Source organism: Microcaecilia unicolor, chromosome 2, assembly GCF_901765095.1.
Source record: "Microcaecilia unicolor chromosome 2, aMicUni1.1, whole genome shotgun sequence".
Classification (NCBI taxonomy): Eukaryota; Metazoa; Chordata; class Amphibia; order Gymnophiona; family Siphonopidae; genus Microcaecilia; species Microcaecilia unicolor.
The window spans coordinates 487,878,185-487,896,489 of record NC_044032.1 but is presented as its reverse complement, the minus strand read 5'-3'; the positions used below and the strand labels follow the sequence as shown (position 1 = coordinate 487,896,489).

The window sequence follows — 18,305 nt, the reverse complement described above, 5'->3', positions numbered from 1 at the left end:
ATTTGCCGCCATTAAGATGGACATGGGAAAATCCACTACTTATTTCTAGGATAAGCAGCATAAAATCTATCTCTCTTTTGGGATCTTGCCAGGTACTTGTGACCTAGATTGACCACTGTTGGAACTGTTATGTTCTTATGCTGATTAATTACAGACATAGGATATTTCTTTATGTACAAAATTAGGACTAATAGACCACAAAAATATATTAATTTGAAGTTTGAACAAAGAACCTGAACAAAAAAATAAGTATAAAATAAATTTACCATATATTATAATGTTGTAAATTTTTTTTTTTTTTTAAATTTTGAAGCTGGAGTCTGTACATTTTTACTGACTTAAACTCCACCCAAAGTTGCTTCTGACTCCGACTCTAACTCCACAGCCTTGGTACTAACTTTACTTCACCCCTAACCAGTTATTCAAGTGTTAAGGCACTGAATGCTTACTTCTTGTGTAGGAGAGTAATAATGTAGCTTATCCTTTCTTTTAAATGAGATTTACGTGGAGATATTCTAATTTAGTGCACTCTTTTGTTCACAACTTCACTACAATTTAATAAGACTTTATAATATACTTTCTGTGAACAAATTATAAAGTCTTATTAAATTGTAGTGAAGTTTAACCTGCAGAAAAGGTATGCTAAAAGCACAAGTAAAAAGGTGTGCTGCGCTTAGTGTGCCGCCCTACATCAGCCTGCATAAGTCTTCCCTAAAATATTCACAGAACCTTATTTACATGACAGTTTTACATGTGTTTTCTGAAATAATGCATGGAAGGAGATAGTGATATACAAAAAAAAGTAGTAATAAAGAATCAGCCTCAGTTTTCTATTTAGATTCCTGGGCAGTAACTGCTGACTTATTGTGGTTTTTATTGTGTTTTCTGATAGCTTAATTAGCTTTCCAAATTTACAGTTCATGTGCACTAGGTTCCTCCCTGTCAAAGAGGGTTTGCAGTCTTAATAGGTGGGTTATTAAAGCATGCAATCTGCAAGAAATAGTGCACTTAATACATGTTAGTGTGTGGTTAACATGGTAGCATCTTTTTTAGTAAATCTAGCCCCAAATTGGTACTTGAAGCAAAGAAAGGCAAAGTGACTTGCACATGGTCACAAGGAATGTCAGAGTGGGATTTGATTTTTTTTGGTTTCCCTGGTTCTCAGTCTGCTTCTGTAATCACTATCAGGCTGATTTTCAAAAGAGAAGGACGCCCATCTTTCGACACAAATCGGAAGATGGACATCCTTCTCACAGGGTCGCCCAAATCGGTATAATTGAAAGCCGATTTTGGGCGTCCCCAACTGCTTTCCGTCGCAGGGACAACCAAAGTTTACAGGGACGTGTCGGAGGCGTAGCGAAGGCGGGTCTTGGGCATGCCTAACACATGGACGTCCTCGACCCATAATGGGAAAAAAAAGGGTGTCCCTGATGAGCACTTGGATGACTTTACCTGGTCCTGTTTTTCTTACGACCAAGGCACAAAAAGGTGCCCGAACTGACCAGATGACCACCGGAGAGAATCGGGAATTACCTCCTCTTACTCCTCCAGTGGTCACTAACCCCCTCCCACCCTCAAAAAATATCTTTTAAAATATTTTGTGCCAGCCTCAAATGTCATACTCAGGCCCATCACAGCAGTATGCAGGTCCCTGGAGCAGTTTTAGTGGGTGCAATGCACTTTAGGTAGGCGGACCCAGGCCCATCCCACCCCCCCACCCCACCTGTTACACTTGTGGTGGTAAATGTGAGCCCTCCAAAACCCACCAGAAACCCACTGTACCCACATGTAGGTGCCCCCCTTCACCCGTAAGGGCTATGGTAGAGGTGTACAGTAGTGGGGTTTGGGGGGCTCAGCACACAAGGTAAGGGAGCTATGTACCTGGGAGCAATTTCTGAAGTCCACTGCAGTGCCCCCTAGGGTGCCCAGTTGGTGTCCTGGCACATCAGGGGGATCAGTGCACTACAAATGCTGGCGCCTCCCACGACCAAAGGGCTTGGATTTGGTCGTTTCCGAGATGGGTGTCCTTGGTTTCCGTTATCGCCAAAAATCAGAAACGACCAAGTCTAGGGATGACCTAAATTTCAAGATTTGGGCGTCCCTGACCATACTATTGAAACAAAAGATGGATGTCCATCTTGTTTCGATAATACAGGTTTCTCCGCCCCTCCACCAGGACGTTTTGCGAGGACGTCCTCAGCAAAACTTGGGCGTCCCTTTCAATTATGCCCCTCCATGTCACTCTTTATATGAGCAGATGATAACCTGGAAGGAAACTGATCATAGATGCCTTTTGAGAATCTGATGAAAGCTATAAACCCCTCTCTAAAAAAGAAATAAATAAAGCAAGCATAGAAACACACACTGAGGCTTGCTAACAGGTGCAGACTTGCACAGATCCTGCTGTAGCCTTGTTCCTTTCTCCAGCTTCCTGTTACCAAGATGACCCTTGTGGGGGAGAGGGGACGGAACTGCAGGGCTTGATAGCATGGGACCTTTTAACCATCACCAGGCTTGATTTTTCCCTTCTGTTGTAGCTGCTGCTTGCATACCAATTTTGCCTTCCACAGGATCAGACCAAACAAACCCCCATCCTGTTTCTGATGATTGCCATTCTGGGTCACAAGTGCATGGCAAGATCTCAAGGAACAAGCTTTCACAACATTATCTAGCAAAAGATTCCAGTTTGAGTATTGAGTGGAAAGAATATATTTATATTTTCTCTGATTTGTTTTTAAAAGTTCTGCCTATTCGATTAATAAAGTGTCTCCTAGTGCTATTTGAAAGGATAAGCATAAACAATTGCTTCCTATTTATCCACCTGGCCTATTCATTTTATAAACCTTTATTACGTGTCCTTTCAGTCATCTCTTCACCCTGAAGAGCTCTAACTTGTTCAGCTTTTCTCTTATAAGGAAGCCATTTCAGCCCCATTTTTCATTTTGGTTGCTGTTCTCTGAATCCCCTCTAGTTCCAGTTTATCCTTTTTGAGGCAAGGTGACCAGAACAGTGTACAATACTGAAAGCATGGTCATGTACAGTGGCATTATATCCTGTCTTATTTTCTGTTGTTGCCCTAATAATTCTAGCTTTTTTGACTGCACACACACAGCCAAGGATTTCAATGTGTTATCCTTAATGACCCCCAAGATTCAATTTCCTTAGCGTCCCTCCGGACCGGCCCAGAATGTGACTGATGGGTTGTGCATGCCTTCCTGCAGATGGCCGGTCTAGAGGGACTAAAGGAAAGCGAATTAGCAGGTAAGGCCTAATTTCTCCTTTTAGTTGTTGATGCCTAATTGAGGACCCAGCATCATATACCTATAACTTAGAATTTTGTATATGCATTTGTTTACATTTAAATTTCATCTGCCATTTAAACATCCCATCCCCTAGTGTCTGTCCTCCTGCAGTCCTTCACAATTGGTTTGTGTTTTAATAATTCTTTTGTCATCGACAAATTTGATCACTCAGCTCCCTTTTTTAAATCAATTAATATATATATATCATAAAAATACATAATACAAGGAACAACTTACAAAAATCCACATATCATCAAACCTAGAAGCCCAATACCAAAATATCCAAGTGGGCTACATTAATGCTAGGTCCGTAGTTAACAAAATATCAGACTGGATAAGCTCAGAAAACTTTGATCTTATCTTCATCAACGAAACATGGATCCTCGATCAAAAGGACACCATAATCCTTGAACTATGCCCTCCAGGTTACAAAATCACTCACTGGACCAGAACGGAAAAGAAAGGAGGAGGCATAGCGATAATCTACCAAACCCAATTCACCACCGAAACCATCGCCGAATCCATAACACCCCAACTAGAAATTGCATCATTCAGAATCCATAACAAATCCCTGATCGATCATCTGAACTGCGTCCTGTTTTACAGGTAACTAGAATGAAAGTCAGCCTATTTTCACGGACTTCATCTCAAACACTTGGGTAAACAACTCCAATACTTTACTACTAGGTGACATAAACCTTCACCTAGAGGTCCCCAACTCCACCAATGCATGTGAATGTAAAGACTTCCTACAGACCTGGGATCTTAAAAGGCCTCACATGCAAGACATCAAGGGACACCACTAGACCTCCTAGCACACAAACTGTCCACAGATCATAACCTATTAATAACAGACATCAAATGGACAGAAACACCTTGGACTAACCACTACAAATTGAACCTATCCCTAAACTGCCGGAAGAAGGGACTAAACCATACACCGGCCAAATTCAAGCAAGAAATAGCCACAGATAAAAATATACTTCTCCTCCAATTCGACATGGTGAATCACAATATACTGCTAAGACTCTTGGCCACTACGGGATTGATGGAAATGTACTTAACTGGATAAAGGGTTTTCTAACCACCAGAACTTACCAAGTAAAATCAAACTCAAATATATCACCACCGTGGAAAGCTACCTGTGGAGTACCTCAAGGATCCCCAAAAACAACAAGGCAAACGATCTGCAAAATCCAATATGGGACAGAAAGCCAGCAGATCAATGTCACAACAAAAGGATTTTATTGAAGATACCGTGTATGAATAAATCGCCCGACACAGGCCGTGTTTCGCCCACCTAGGGCTGCGTCAGGGGCTACAATGAATAAATATATAATTATCATAGATCATAATAAATAAAATATAACACACGAGCATAATATATCAAATATATAAATTGACAAAAAACAATTAATAAAATATGGAATATTACTAGGTATACATAGAGAGTATACTAGAGTAATTACATGAATAAACATATCACTACTCACTGTCCAATATAAATAATATATATATACATGTACATAAAAGAGCATATATAGGAAAATATATATATAAAAGTGTATATAATGCAACAATTGTATGACAGTGCATATAAATATATATATATATATATAAAAGCATAATAAAATCTGACATCACATAACAGCAAAGCAAGGGCACTGGTATAGGTTACGAACTTCAATACAAATATATATAAAAAATGTATAAATGAGATAATAAAAGGCACATACCTAATTCTTTCCCGTACCTCAAGGATCACCATTATCACCAATACTCTTCAACATGATGATGATCCCACTGGCAAAGTCCCTATCCAACCAAGGCCTTAACCCGTTCATCTATGCAGACGACGTCATAATCTACATTCCCTTCAGTCATGACTTGACAGAAATAACCAATGAAATCACTGATGGCCTGAACATCATGGACTCCTGGGCAAACTCATTCCAACTGAAACTGAACACTGAAAAAACGCACTGCCTCATCCTGTCATCTCAACATAACAAGTACAAACACACAACCATAAACATCCCAGAACACACCCTCCCTACCTCAGACAGCCTGAAAATACTCGGCGTCATAATCGACCGCAACCTTACATGGTCTGTAGCCCCGCCCAATGCATCCCAGGATGCAGTGGGCGGTGCTGGGCGCCGCCATTTTGGGCGTCGACTGACTGGAAGAGGAGGCAGGCTGCGTCCCTCCAACACAAGGTAGGGGAGCCGGGACGGGGCCAGGGAGGTGTCACAACACCACGGACCACCAGGGAATTTAAATGGAAGAACGATTTCTGGGGGTTTCGGGGGCTGGAGACCCACCGGACCTCTAGCCCCCACCCCACCCCCTGTCGATGGAAGAACGATTTCTGGGGGTTTCGGGGGCTGGAGACCCACCGATCCTCCAGCCCCCCCCCCCCCCCCCGTCGCTGGGTGGGAGGGTGGGAGAGGGTTTGGCCGGCGGTGGCGGCCACGACGTTTTCTGGAGGTTTGGGGGGGGGGGGCCTCGTTCGGGCCTCGGGCCAGGCTGTTTGACAGGTTTGGGCTTTTGACAGCCCAGACCTGTCAAACCTGTGTGGGAGGATTGTGCTGAGCGCATGCTCGGGCGCAATTCTCCCACACTTCAACATGATAATCAAAGATAATAGCGCTGCTTAGATTTGCATGCATTATCTTTGATCATCGATGCAGAAAAGCCCTGCGCTGTCCCGGCGCTATTTTTAGGGCGCTGTTTGGAACAGCGCAGGGCTTTTGATCATCTGGGCCTGAGCTTGTAGGAGGAGGCCCTTCCAAACTGTAACTTGATTGTCTGTCACCTTTAGCTGGGAGTCAGAGTGTGGGCAGTCAGGTTTTTTTTAATTTTTTGCTGCTTCTGCCTTAGAAAGTACTTTTTGCTCTGAGGTTTGTCAGTATAACACTCGATTCACGTCACTGATCTCAAGACTTGGCTCCCCCCACCCCCCATCTAAAAGTATCCATTCTAGCTGGAACTTTTCAGGAAGAATAGAATGAAAAACTAATAGTGACTCATTTAAGTTAAGTTCTTGAGAAGCAGTATAAGTTCAGGTCATCAGACTGCATTAAAATCACCTTAATAAACATGGGGCATCTAGCAGAGGAATGAACTGAGTGCATATACTGTAAAGATTTTTGTAAAATAGTAAGGAAGCATTGATAGTGTTTATAACATTCTCCGATGACAAGCAGGCTGCTTGTTCTCACATGTGGGTCGTCAGCCGCCGCGGTCCAGGAATCGGCAAACAAATTTTGCAAGCAAAATAAAAATAAGTCTTTCGGGAAAGTTCCGTCGCGCGGGCAGTGCGAATGTGCCTTTTTAGTTCTTTTTTTCTCCACGGTTAGGTGCGGCAGTGTTTTCGCTGCGCTCCGTCAGGCCCAGGAAGAAGACTTCTCTTCGCGACTGATTTTCGCTTTTATTTTCTTTTTTTCTTAAAGATAAAAAGAGTAGTTTTCCCGTAGTTTTTTTTTAATCTTTTCATCCACTTTTAAAGTTTCATTTCTTTTTCGACACGGCCAGCCTTTGGGCCGCGCAGTCAGGTTTTTCCCTTTTTTGTGCTTTTTCTTTTTTAGCACAACCGTTTTGTTTGATTTAGCCGAAGCCATTTTTTCTTCCATGTCATTGAAGACACCCAGCAGCTTCAAACGTTGTACTTGGTGCAACCGGACCATCTCAAGTACAGATACCCACGCTTGGTGTATCCAGTGGCTTGGGCCCGACCATAGCCCAGCCGCTTGTAGTCTGTGTCTTCGTATGAATAAACGGACCCAAGCGTCTTGAGAGGCCCAACAAGAGAAGCTTTTTGGGGCTCATTCCGATCCTTCGACTTCAACATTGGTACTGAGGTCGTCGGCGTCGAGGAGAGAGGTAATGGCTGCTGAGAGACCAACTCAAGCTGGGAGCAGTGAGGCATTGAGTGGGTCTCCACCTGTCTCGAGGCCTCCTGTTATGCAGGCCCCCCGGGATCGACCTTCGTCGGACCCGGCCCCGAGGAGACGTGAGGATTCCACGTCCTCATCGGTACCGAGGAGTCTTGATGACGGGCGTCAAGCGAAGGCTAAGAAGCATCGTCATCGTTCTCCTTTGACGCACGGTACCAGGAGCTCCAGGGCGTCGAGAGTCGGCACCTGAGAAGCGTCTGCGCCGAGAGGACCACTCCCCCTCGGTATAGGAGGTGCCGACGCATCGGTCTCTTGCAGCCCGGTACCGTCTCATGAGCATCCATGGATTCTGACACTGCCTGTTCCACCGGCCCCGCAGCCTTCTCCGTTGGCAACACTCGACGAGCATATCCGGGCATTGTTTCCAGAACTTCTGGAAGGCTTACTGCGACAATCAGCTTCGGTGTCAGGGGTGCTTGCGCCTTCTGTGCCATCTGCTGTAGTGGTGTCTGGCCCTTCTCCTGCGGTGAGGCCTCCGACTGCGGTGCCGCCTGCATCATTGGCTGCCACCTAGATCGACTCCCCTTCGACGTTGGTGGAGGGAGCTTTGCCGCAGTCGGATCGGGCGTCGACTTCTCGACATCGCCACAGAGGACATTGTTCCTCGGCATCGAGGCAGGTCCAGTGTCAGAGTACCTTGACACAGGTTGTGTCCAACACTGATCAGGAGCACTCGTGAGAATCGGAGGAAGAGCCCAGGTACTTCTCTTTTGATGAGTCTTTTTGGATTCCCTCTGACCCTTCTCCTCTGCTGGAAAGAAGACTATCTCCACCTGAGAGTCTGTCTTTTTCCTCCTTTGTCTGGGAAATGGCTACAGCTATTCCTTTCCCTGTGGATGTTGAGGATGAGCCCTCTATGTCAGGAAGCCGTCCAGATGTGGCTTTGGGCACGCCGTTTCGGCATGTTTCTCCAAACCTTTTACCTGGCAGGCGTAAACAACAGTCTGGCTGACAAACTGAGCAGGGTTATGCAACCTCACGAGTGGTCGCTGAACATGGACATAGTCCGCAAGATCTTCTGAGTGTGGGGCACCCCCTTGTTGGATCTTTTTGCCACTCGGATCAATCACAAGGTTCCTCAGTTCTGTTCCAGGCTTCAGGCCCACGACAGACTAGCGTCAGATGCCTTTCTCCTGCATTGGGGAACAGGCCTTCTGTATTCGTATCCTCCCATACCTCTAATAGGGAAGACTTTGCTGAAACTCAAACAAGACTGCGGAACCATGATTCTGATAGCTCCCTTCTGGCTGTGTCAGATTTGGTTCCCTCTTCTTCTGGAGTTGTCCTCCAAGGAACCGTGGAGATTGAAATGTTTTCCAACTCTCATCACTCAGAACGAGGGGTTGCTTCTACATCCCAACCTCCAGTCCCTGGCTCTCACGGCCTGGATGTTGAGAGCTTAGAATTCGTCTGCTTGGGTCTTTCAGAGGGTGTCTCTTGAGTCTTGCTTCCAGAAAAGATTCCACGAAGAGGTGTTACTCTTTCAAATGGAGGAGGTTTGCCGTCTGGTGTGACATCCTCTTTCTTGTCCTACACAGACTGTGCTTGAATAACTTCTACATTTATCAGAGTCTGGTCTCAGGACCAACTCCATAAGAGTTCACCTTAGTGCGATTAGTGCTTATCGCCGTGTAGAAGGTAAGCCTATCTCTGGACAGCCTTTAGTTGTTCACTTCATGAGAGGTTTGCTTTTGTCAAAGCCCCTGGTCAAACCTCCACCAGTGTCATGGGATCTCAACGTTGCTCTCATCCAGCTGATGAGAGCTCCTTTTGAGCCACTGAATTCCTTCCATCTGAAGTACTTGACCAGGAAGGTCATTTTCTTGGTGGCTGTTACTTTAGCTCATAGGGTCAATGAGCTTCAGGCCTTGGTGGTGCATACACCATATATCAAGGTCCATTATAATAGAGTAGTCCTCCACATGCACCCTAAGTTCCTGCCTAAGGTGGTGTCGGAGTTCCATCTGAAGCAGTCAATTGTCCTGCCAACATTCTTTCCCCGTCCTCATACCCACCCTGGCGAAAGCAGTTTACATACCTTGGACTGCAAGAGAGCATTGGCCTTTTACGTGGAGCGGACACAGCCCTTCAGACAGTTCGCCCTGTTGTTTGTTTATTTCGATCCCAACAGGAGGGGAGTCGCAGATTGCATTTCCTTCACTTATGCCCAAGCTGGGCTGACTCTAGAGGACCATGTCACGGCTCATAATGTTAGAGCCATGGCTGCGGCAGTGGCCCACTTTGGCCCACTTAAAGTCAGCCTCCGTGGTCATCATTCCACACATTCACATCTCACTACTGCCTTCAGCAGGATACCTGACGCAACAGTCGGTTTGGGCAGGCAGTGCTGCAGAATCTGTTTGGGGTTTAGAATCCAACTCCAAACCCCTAGACCCATTTTTGTTCTGTTCCAGGCGGCACTCTTAGTTGGTTGTTTATGGTTTCAGGTCAATCTCTGTTATGTCCTCGCCGTTGTGAGGCCCAATTGACCAATGTTCATTGTTTTGAGTGAGCTTGGTTGCTAGGGATACCCCACATGTGAGAACAAGCAACCTGCTTGTCCTCGGAGAAAGCAAAGATACTTACCTGTAGCAGGTATTCTGCGAGGACAGCAGGCTGATTGTTCAAAAACCCGCCCTCCTCCCCTTTGGAGTTGTTGTTATTGTTGTTTCTTGTTTATATGTTTTTTGATTAAACTAAAGAGGCATGCTCACATGGCGGGCGAGAAGTTGTTCGCACATGCGCGGTTTGCGCTGCCCGCGCGACTGAACTTTCCCGAAAGACTTTGATTTTTATTTTGCTTGTAAAATTTGTTTGCCGATTCCTGGGCCACCGCGGATGACGACCCACATGTGAGAACAATCAGCCTGCTGTCCTCGGAGAATACCTGCTTACAGGTATGTATGTACCTTCACTATATGGGTGTTTGTGTGAAAATTGTTCTCGTACTACAGATACAGAATTTTAGCAGTTCCCGTCTTTATTGAGCGTCAAGTAGGAATTAGTAGTGTGCAGATAGACCAGCAAAGAACATAAGTGTGTGTTATAATTTCAGGAGTTTTTTCTTACCACTTGTTGCAGTGCAGTTCTAGAAATTTTTGTTCCAACTCTGAAAATGCCTTCATGCTGTACTACTGCTATGGTTAAATCTTTTTGCCTGGACTATTTTTAGGCTACAGATTCAAGTACAAAGGGAAGAAGTATGTCTGATTGGTTGTTATCTTGTGGAGTGTAAATGTGCCTCTGTAAGGAGTGGCTGCTCACACAACAGCTGCTTCCTGCATAATGAAGAGTTCCTGATTCCACTGCGCCAAATAGTTAAAATTCCAAATTAAGTGCAGTATTATCCAAGTCCATGCATGTGTGCTCATGGCCCAGAACCCGGTCTGCCTCCAGTCATGCAAACAGATCCTATTAGGAAAAAGAGGTGGATTGTTAGATGTTTGAGTTTGAAAATGTTTTTATTAAAATAGCCTGAAGTGGCCATATTTGGCCCTCTCCAAGGACTGCGTCGGGATTTCATTTTCATTTCATTTATTTCTATAAAAAATGTTAAAACAATAAACATGAAGGACACGCAAAATAGCTCAAAGGGCCTTTAAAACCAAAAGGGAACACAGTTCTTTCATTAAAAAATCCTTTAATAGTGAACTTTGATTGAAGAAAGACACGACACGGGCCGTGTTTCCGTGCTACCGCACCTGCATCAGTAGTCACACCAATGACAAAGGAGGCTTCAACAGACTAATTTCAAAAGGCTGATGCTTTCCAAAATTTTGTGTGATATGGTCCTCCGAATGAGATGCAGTGCAAAGCTCACACACAGCAACAGCGTAAGTCTCAATGAAAGAACTGTGTTTCCTTTTGTTTTTAAAGGCCCTTTGTGCTGTTTTTTTGCTCAGATTTTCAGTGCCAGACCATGTCCGAGCATGGCATTGAATATCTGGGTTTGTATGGCCAGCTGTCTTTTATCTGGTTAAGTGTGATCATCGACACTTAACTGCCTAAGGGCCCCTTTTACTAAGCTGCACTGAAAAATGGCTTTACTGTGAGCTGTGGCTACTTTTCAGCCTGGCAGAAAAAAGGCTGCATTTGTATATTTTTATTTATTTATTTATTTGTTGCATTTGTATCCCACATTTTCCCACCTATTTGCGGGCTCAGTGTGGCTTACAATAAGACTTGAATAATAGAAATACATTTGTTACGACTAGGTTATGGATTACATTGAACAGAGTTGTGCGAGACATTCGAATATCATTGGTAGTATAACAATGGGACAACAACATAGAAACATTAGAAGGAGACAATGGGAAAAAAGGGCATATGTACCTGTAATGGCCACACGTTAATTAGCTTGTGGTCATTACAGCAGGAGCCCTGTTTAGTAGACAGTAAGGGCTCCCACGCTAATTGGGTAGCATGCAGCAATGTACCCGCACTGTCTGATTAGTGCAGGGCACAACTACTCTCTGTCCATAGCCAAGCTTCCCACACCAAAAACTGGAGTAGTGCATTCTGCTTGGCACAATACCGCAGGATGTCTCAGTGCATCCCATGGTAGTACTTTTTGGCACACAGGCACGTGCTAGTGCCTACCATGGCTTAGTAAAAGGGCTCCTAAGTGAAACTAGATAAAGATAGGACTGAGGGCTAGATGCACTAAACTTAACGAGCCAGCAACGTGGTTTTTAAACTGGTTCTAGCCAGTTTAACACACAATTAGTAAACCAGGACATGCACAAAAGGGCATTGTCCTGTCACGGTAGCTGCTAACGAAAACGGAATGCAGATGAGCAAATTAGTATTATAATGTGTATAATTCTTATTATAATGAGATGCACTACCGTTTTCCGATCCCCTTACTGTGGAAAACCTAACGGGAGGTCTGCACCTCTCGTTGGGGCTGCTGTGAGGGAATCAGAAGTAGGGTGAGAGAAGGCAATTAACAGGGAAGCGAATGGAGCGAGGACAGGAGGATGAAGAGAGACAGCCCACTAGAGCACTTTTCCTTTCCCTCGGGTGGTCCTGCAGCTGGCTAGAGCTTTGCGCATCGCCGGCAGGGAGAGAACGGGGAAAGCCATGACAGAGGAGTGCGCGGGACTCTGCTCTCTACTCTGATAACAGTGAAGCAATCCGCTCGGCACTTACATTTGATTTGCCTGTTTCCTTCTTGACATCTCTCTCTGTGATCAGCTCACTTTCTCTCAGCGAGTGGGATTCCCAGGAAGTTGCAGCTGGAGACGAGGACCGGATCTCATGACCACGCTCCAGCCCCGGGGGTGTGTTGGAGTGTGGACGGGGAGGGCAGGGGTATCATGAGGGATGGTGATAGCTGGTCTGGATCCAAGGCGAAGACTTTATTCTTTGCTTTCCGTCTCTCCCGGTGCTGGCAGGCAGCTAAGCCCTTGTGCAGCGGGATCGGACGTGCTGCTAACACCCCTTGTTGTTTTTTTGAGTGAAGGACGTCCATAAAGGACATCCTTGGCATGCGCAGAACAGCCAGCATAACACTTGGCTGCTCTGCGCATGCTCAGCTGGCGTACTGGCTTGGAAGGAAATCGCATGCAAATGAGCTATCAGCGAGCATCTCATTTACATGCGATTTCCTTGATGCATGCCCGTTTCTTACCGATTCACTAAGGAATCGGTAAGGGAAGGGCTTTAACGTTTTTGTTAGTGTATGTACCACTGAGTTAGTGGTTAAGTCTGACAACTCCCACAAAATAGCCCTGTACATGTAATTTAACCAGCCAGGAGCTCTCCTGACAGATTAAATCGCTTTGAATATCAACCCCTTAATGCCTAACTCATTTAGCTAGAATAGATAGAGTAATGTACAAATTGCAAAAATTAGATATTTCTTAATGTATTTTTTTTATGTCTTTTCTCCTTCCCAAAAAACAGTAAGTGAGTGTGAAACATCCACTATGTTACCATTGGAATGCCAGTACTTAAATAAAAATGCTCTGACAACGCTCGCTGGACCACTTACTCCTCCAGTGAAGCATTTTCAGCTGAAAAGGAAACCTAAAAGTGCCACTCTTCGAGCAGAGCTGCTGCAGAAATGTAAGTGCTTGCTTGTTCAGTAGATTCAAATAGGGATAGAGCCACAGAGCATGGTTGAGTGATGCTTCAGGTAGAGGCCAACCAAATTTCAGTTTTGACACTGGCCTGAAATCTGGGTTCAGGTTTCAGCTGAAAATGTAAGTATGTTTTTGGCTAAAACAAACTCTGCCCCCCTCCCCGGGCCTACCTTAAAAAGCAAGCCCTGGTGATCTAATGGCCTCTTTAGGAGTGGGAACAAACTCCATGCGTTCCGTTGAAACAACTGCTGAGGCTTTCCACGGCAGCTTTACAAGACTGCCGCGTGAGGTCCTGGCAGCCATTTTACAATTGGAACCAGCATGGGCAGGAACGAGTCTTCTGCCCATGATGGTTCTAATAGCAAAATGGCTGCTGGAACTTCCTTTGGCAGCCATTTCGACGGAGCAGTGGCATGGGGATGGAACTAGTGGGGTTCATTCCTGCCCCCAGAGAGTCCACTAGACTACTAGGGCTTGCTTCTTAAGGTAGGCCCAGGGAGGGCCTACGGGTATTCTGGCAGGATTAGTGGGGGGCTGGAGAATAAGTGGGGCCACTTCCGAGGGAGGGGGGATTGGGAGAGTCTTTTTTGGTTCAGGGAGGGGGATAGTTTCGGTTTGTACTGAAACTGAGCAGCCAATTTCGTTCACAGATACGGTTTGTCGGGTTCTAGCTTCAGGAGAAATACCTCTTGGATAAGTGTTGCACTGTCTTTTCTTTTGGGATTAACCATTTATGAGCTCAGGGCACCCAGATAACTGCCCAGCAAGTTCTTAAGGGTGCACTTTGTCAGCATAGCAATCCATCATATATAAAACTTCAGTAACTTCACTGTGAGGAGCATACATACAGTGGGATTGTCCGTACAGATCCCTTCTTTGGGAGTGAAAAAGCTTTGCATATACTCTATAAAATGTTTTATTCTTGACTGTTCTGGAAAACATTTCACTTTTTTAACTTGTTTGACCTTCTTTTCTACATAGAAAAACAGTGGATGCTGCAGAAAAAGCATCTAGGAAAAGCTTTTTTTTTTCCCCAGGAAATTGGGGAGGAATGTAAGTGACAGGCTGTGTGGTCCCATAAATGAATTGTCACCATCTGGGTTTATATTGGGGAAGAGGGGAAATATCCATATTTCTGTGAGGATGGGGAAAATATTTTTTAAGGTTTAAGGACAAATTTAAAAAAAATTTCCACTGTCTGTGCATGGGTAATTAAGCAATAGTAATTTGGGGGGGGGGGGGGAGTTCAACATAGGGTATCGTTAAGATGTGTTATTTTACTGTTAACCCCAGTTGTTAGAAGCAAGATTTCATGGGACCTGTGCTTAGTTAGTTGTAAATAACATGCCTTAACAGTAGTTCATGTTAATAGCTATGCCTGTTACTGTTATAACAGAGCAAGCTGTCATAATTGATGATCAAAAACAGAAAAACAAACCAGTGGCAGGTTAAGTAGACATTTTTAATGTATTTTTTAAAATGCTCAAATGATGTATTTAACTTCTCCAAAAAGAGAAGGTGACACATGCATTTTATTTTTTTGATGATACCAAAATCAGTAATAATGTAGACACCTCTGATGGTGCGGATAACATGAGGAAAGCCATAGAGAAGCTTGAAGAATGGTCTGGAATTTGGCAGCTAAGATTTAATGTTAAAAAATGCAGGGTCATGCATTTGGGCTGCAAAAAACATGGAGGGAACAGTACATTTTAGGAGGTGAAGAACGTTTGTGCACGAAAAAGGAGCGGAACTTGGGTGTGATCGCATGTGATGATCTTAAGTTGGCCAAACAGGTAGAAAAGGTGATGGTGAAAGCTAGAAGATACTTGGATACATAGGGAGAGGAATGGCCAGTAGGAAAAGGAAGTGAGATCTCATATAGAATATTGTGTACTATTCTGGAGACTACACCTTCAAAACGATATAAACAGGATGGAGTTGGTCCAGAGGGCGGCTACTAAAATGGTCAGTTGTCTTTGTCATATAGCATTTGGGAACAGACTTAAAGATGCAACAATACTTTACCAGTGTTGTTGAGTTGATACACTTGGAGCTCAAAAAAACCTCCCCAATTTTTAAATTGTGAAGCTCTCAATTTCCATGTGTTGCTTATCAAATGAATAGATCAGTCATGAGTGGTGATTCAAACAATGCCATAAAAAGTAAGCACTTATCTTCCATGCCCAATGGGCCACCGTTTCACTCCAGTAAAGCTCCCTCAGGGGTTCAGTGTTGATATTGTTTTTCTTTTTGGGAACTCTGATACTGCCAGTTGCTGTCTACTCCAGTCTGGTGGCTGGAGGGGCTTGCAGGCCATGAAAGCCCTGGGAGCTAAGCCAGTACCAGCAGCCCATAGCTTTGGACCCCATGAAAACACTCTAGGACTGCTGACTCCATCCTGGAATTTTAATGGTGTGGTGGATTTGACACAGCACTGAACCCCTGAGGAAGCTTTACTGGAGTGAAACGGTGGCCTCATTGGGCATGAAAGATAAACTAGTATTTAAGTATTTTGAGCTTTTTTTTTTTAGTTTATCAATTCAACAACACTGGTGAAGTATTGTTGCATTTGTATCATTTATTTTGTTGCCAGTGTGTGTCTGCACATTTGAGCTAGCTTTTAACAGACAAAGATCTCAATGAGTATACTTTGGAAGAAAGACAGGAGAGAGGAGATGTGCATTTTTCTCACATAGTTATTTAAAAGTCTCTATCATAAGAGGCAAGTCTTTTTCAGTTGAAAGGAAGCTCTGGAATGGAGGAATCATTGGATGAAGTGAAAGGGGGTAGACTCAGAAGTAACCTGAGGAAATGCTTCTTCACGGAAAGGATGGTGAATTTTGGAATGGCCTCCTGGTGGAGGTGGTGGAAATGAAAACTATCAGAATTCAATAAAGCTTTGGACAAGTACATAGGATCTCTAAGGGAGAAGGGATAGTAGATGGCATGGATAGGTCTGCCTTAATTTTTTTAATATGTATGTTTTCCTTTTATCTTTCTGTTTTTGCTATTTGTGTAATGCTGTCTCTCTAGGATTCATGTTTTGTAATTAAAAAAAACTAATTTCTTCTAGCTACAGAAACTGCCCAGCAGTTGAAGAAGACTGCAGGAGTGCCTTTCCATGCCAAAGGAAGGGGGCTGGTCAAAAAAATTGACACTACAAGTAGGAGCTCTTTTTGTATTCACATTTGCATTGCCTTTGTTGAACAGACAGCTGTATTTGGGGGGGGGGGGGGATTATGGTGGTGTAAGCTAAAGTTTGACATGTTATACACATGTCTGGCACTGCGTAGAGTACAGACACTGGGGGTAGTAATAGAATCATCAAGGTCATCAGGAGGAAGCCCCCTGACAGCAAGAGCCTTGTCTTCCTACCACCCAAATGTGATATTAAACAGAACATTGTGTAACTCAAACTCATAGACACTACGTTAAAAGCCTCCCCTCTCCCTAGCCCCAAAACAATAATAAAAGCTCTTTTTGGTTGCACTTTGGCAACAGAACAGGCTATGGGTTTTGTTTTTGAATGGTCGGTCTGTAAGTTTAATAGTAAAATGTCCTGGTACAGAATTGCAGTACACTTAAAATAATAAAGTGGGTTTGCTGCTGTTCAGATTTCCAATTACCATATTTTCACACCTAGAATACACAGATTATGGGGTCCTTTTACTAAACCGTGCTAAAACGTCCATGCTACTTTTAGTGCTTGGGTTTCCCACGCGCTGAAGCCACTTTTAGCTTGGCGGTAAAATGGCCAATTTTGTATATTTCCCATTCTCCGAGGACAAGCAGACCATTGTAGACTCACAGATGGGTGTTGTCATCCGATGTAGCCTGGTGCAGATGCTGACTATGTGTCTACCAGGAAAAGATGACTGCCTGGCGGACAGACAGGATTCTGCAATCACACGAGTGGTCTCTCAATTTGGGTGTAGCCTGCAAGTTCTTCAAGAATAGAATGGGGCACCCCCTCTGTTGATCTTTTTGCCACTTAACTCAACAACAAATTTCCTCAGTTCTGCTTCAGGCTCCGATCACATGGCAGGCTAGAGTCAGATGGCTTTCTCCTGCATTGGGGGGAAGGCCTGCTGTATACATATCTTCCAATTCCTCTCATAGAGAAGACTTTCCTGAAACTCCAGCAAGATGGTGGAACTATGATTCTAATTGCATCCTTTTGGCCGCAGCAGATCTGGTTCCAACTACTTCTGGAGTTATTCTCCGAAGATCCGTGGAGATTGGAGTGTTTTCAGATTCTCATCACACAGAACAAAGGGTCTGTTCTGCATCCAAATCTCCAATCCCTGACCCTCACAGATTGGATGTTGAGGGCATAAAATTCAAGACCTTGGGTCTGTTGGAGGGGGTCACCCACATTTTGCTGGTTTCCAGAAAAGATTCCACTAAGAGGTGTTACTCTTCTAAATGTAGGAGGTTTGCTGTCTGGTGTGAGGGTGAGGCCTTAGATCCCCTCACCTGACCTACACAAAAACTGCTTAAATACCTTCTACACCTTTCTGAGTGTGTTTGGAAAACCAACTCTTTAAGAACATAAGTAGTTATACTGGGTCAGACCAATGGTCCATCTAGCCCAGTATCCTGTTTTCCAAACAATGGCCATTTTGATCAGTTAGTCTTTCTTCCAGCATTTTTCCCAAAATCACATGCCCATCCTGGTGAGAGTGTGCTGCATACCTTGCTTAGCGCTTAGACAGTCCACCCAGCTTTTGTTTGTTTTTGACCCAAACAGGATGGGGGTTGCCATCGACAAAAGCACAATTTCCAGTTGGCTAACAATTATATTTCCTTTACTTATGCCCAGGCTGGGCTGACTCTAGCGAGTCAGGTCAAGGCTCATGTCAGAGCCATGGCTACATCTGTAGCCCACTTGAGGTCAGCCTCTGTAGAGGAGATTGCAAAGGTGCGATATGGTTGTCTGTCCACATGTTCACATC

General features: G+C 44.4%; 1 protein-coding gene across 1 annotated transcript in view; it reads left to right on the top strand.

The window, feature by feature from the left end:
- The window catches only part of NELFA (negative elongation factor complex member A), an 83,865-nt gene that overhangs the window by 20,434 nt on the left and 45,126 nt on the right, over positions 1 to 18,305 (top strand). Inside the window, exons 3-4 of the mRNA XM_030191108.1 lie at positions 13,169 to 13,330; positions 16,424 to 16,513. Coding sequence (XP_030046968.1) covers positions 13,169 to 13,330; positions 16,424 to 16,513 — 252 coding nt within the window. The remainder of the gene's footprint in view (positions 1 to 13,168; positions 13,331 to 16,423; positions 16,514 to 18,305) is intronic.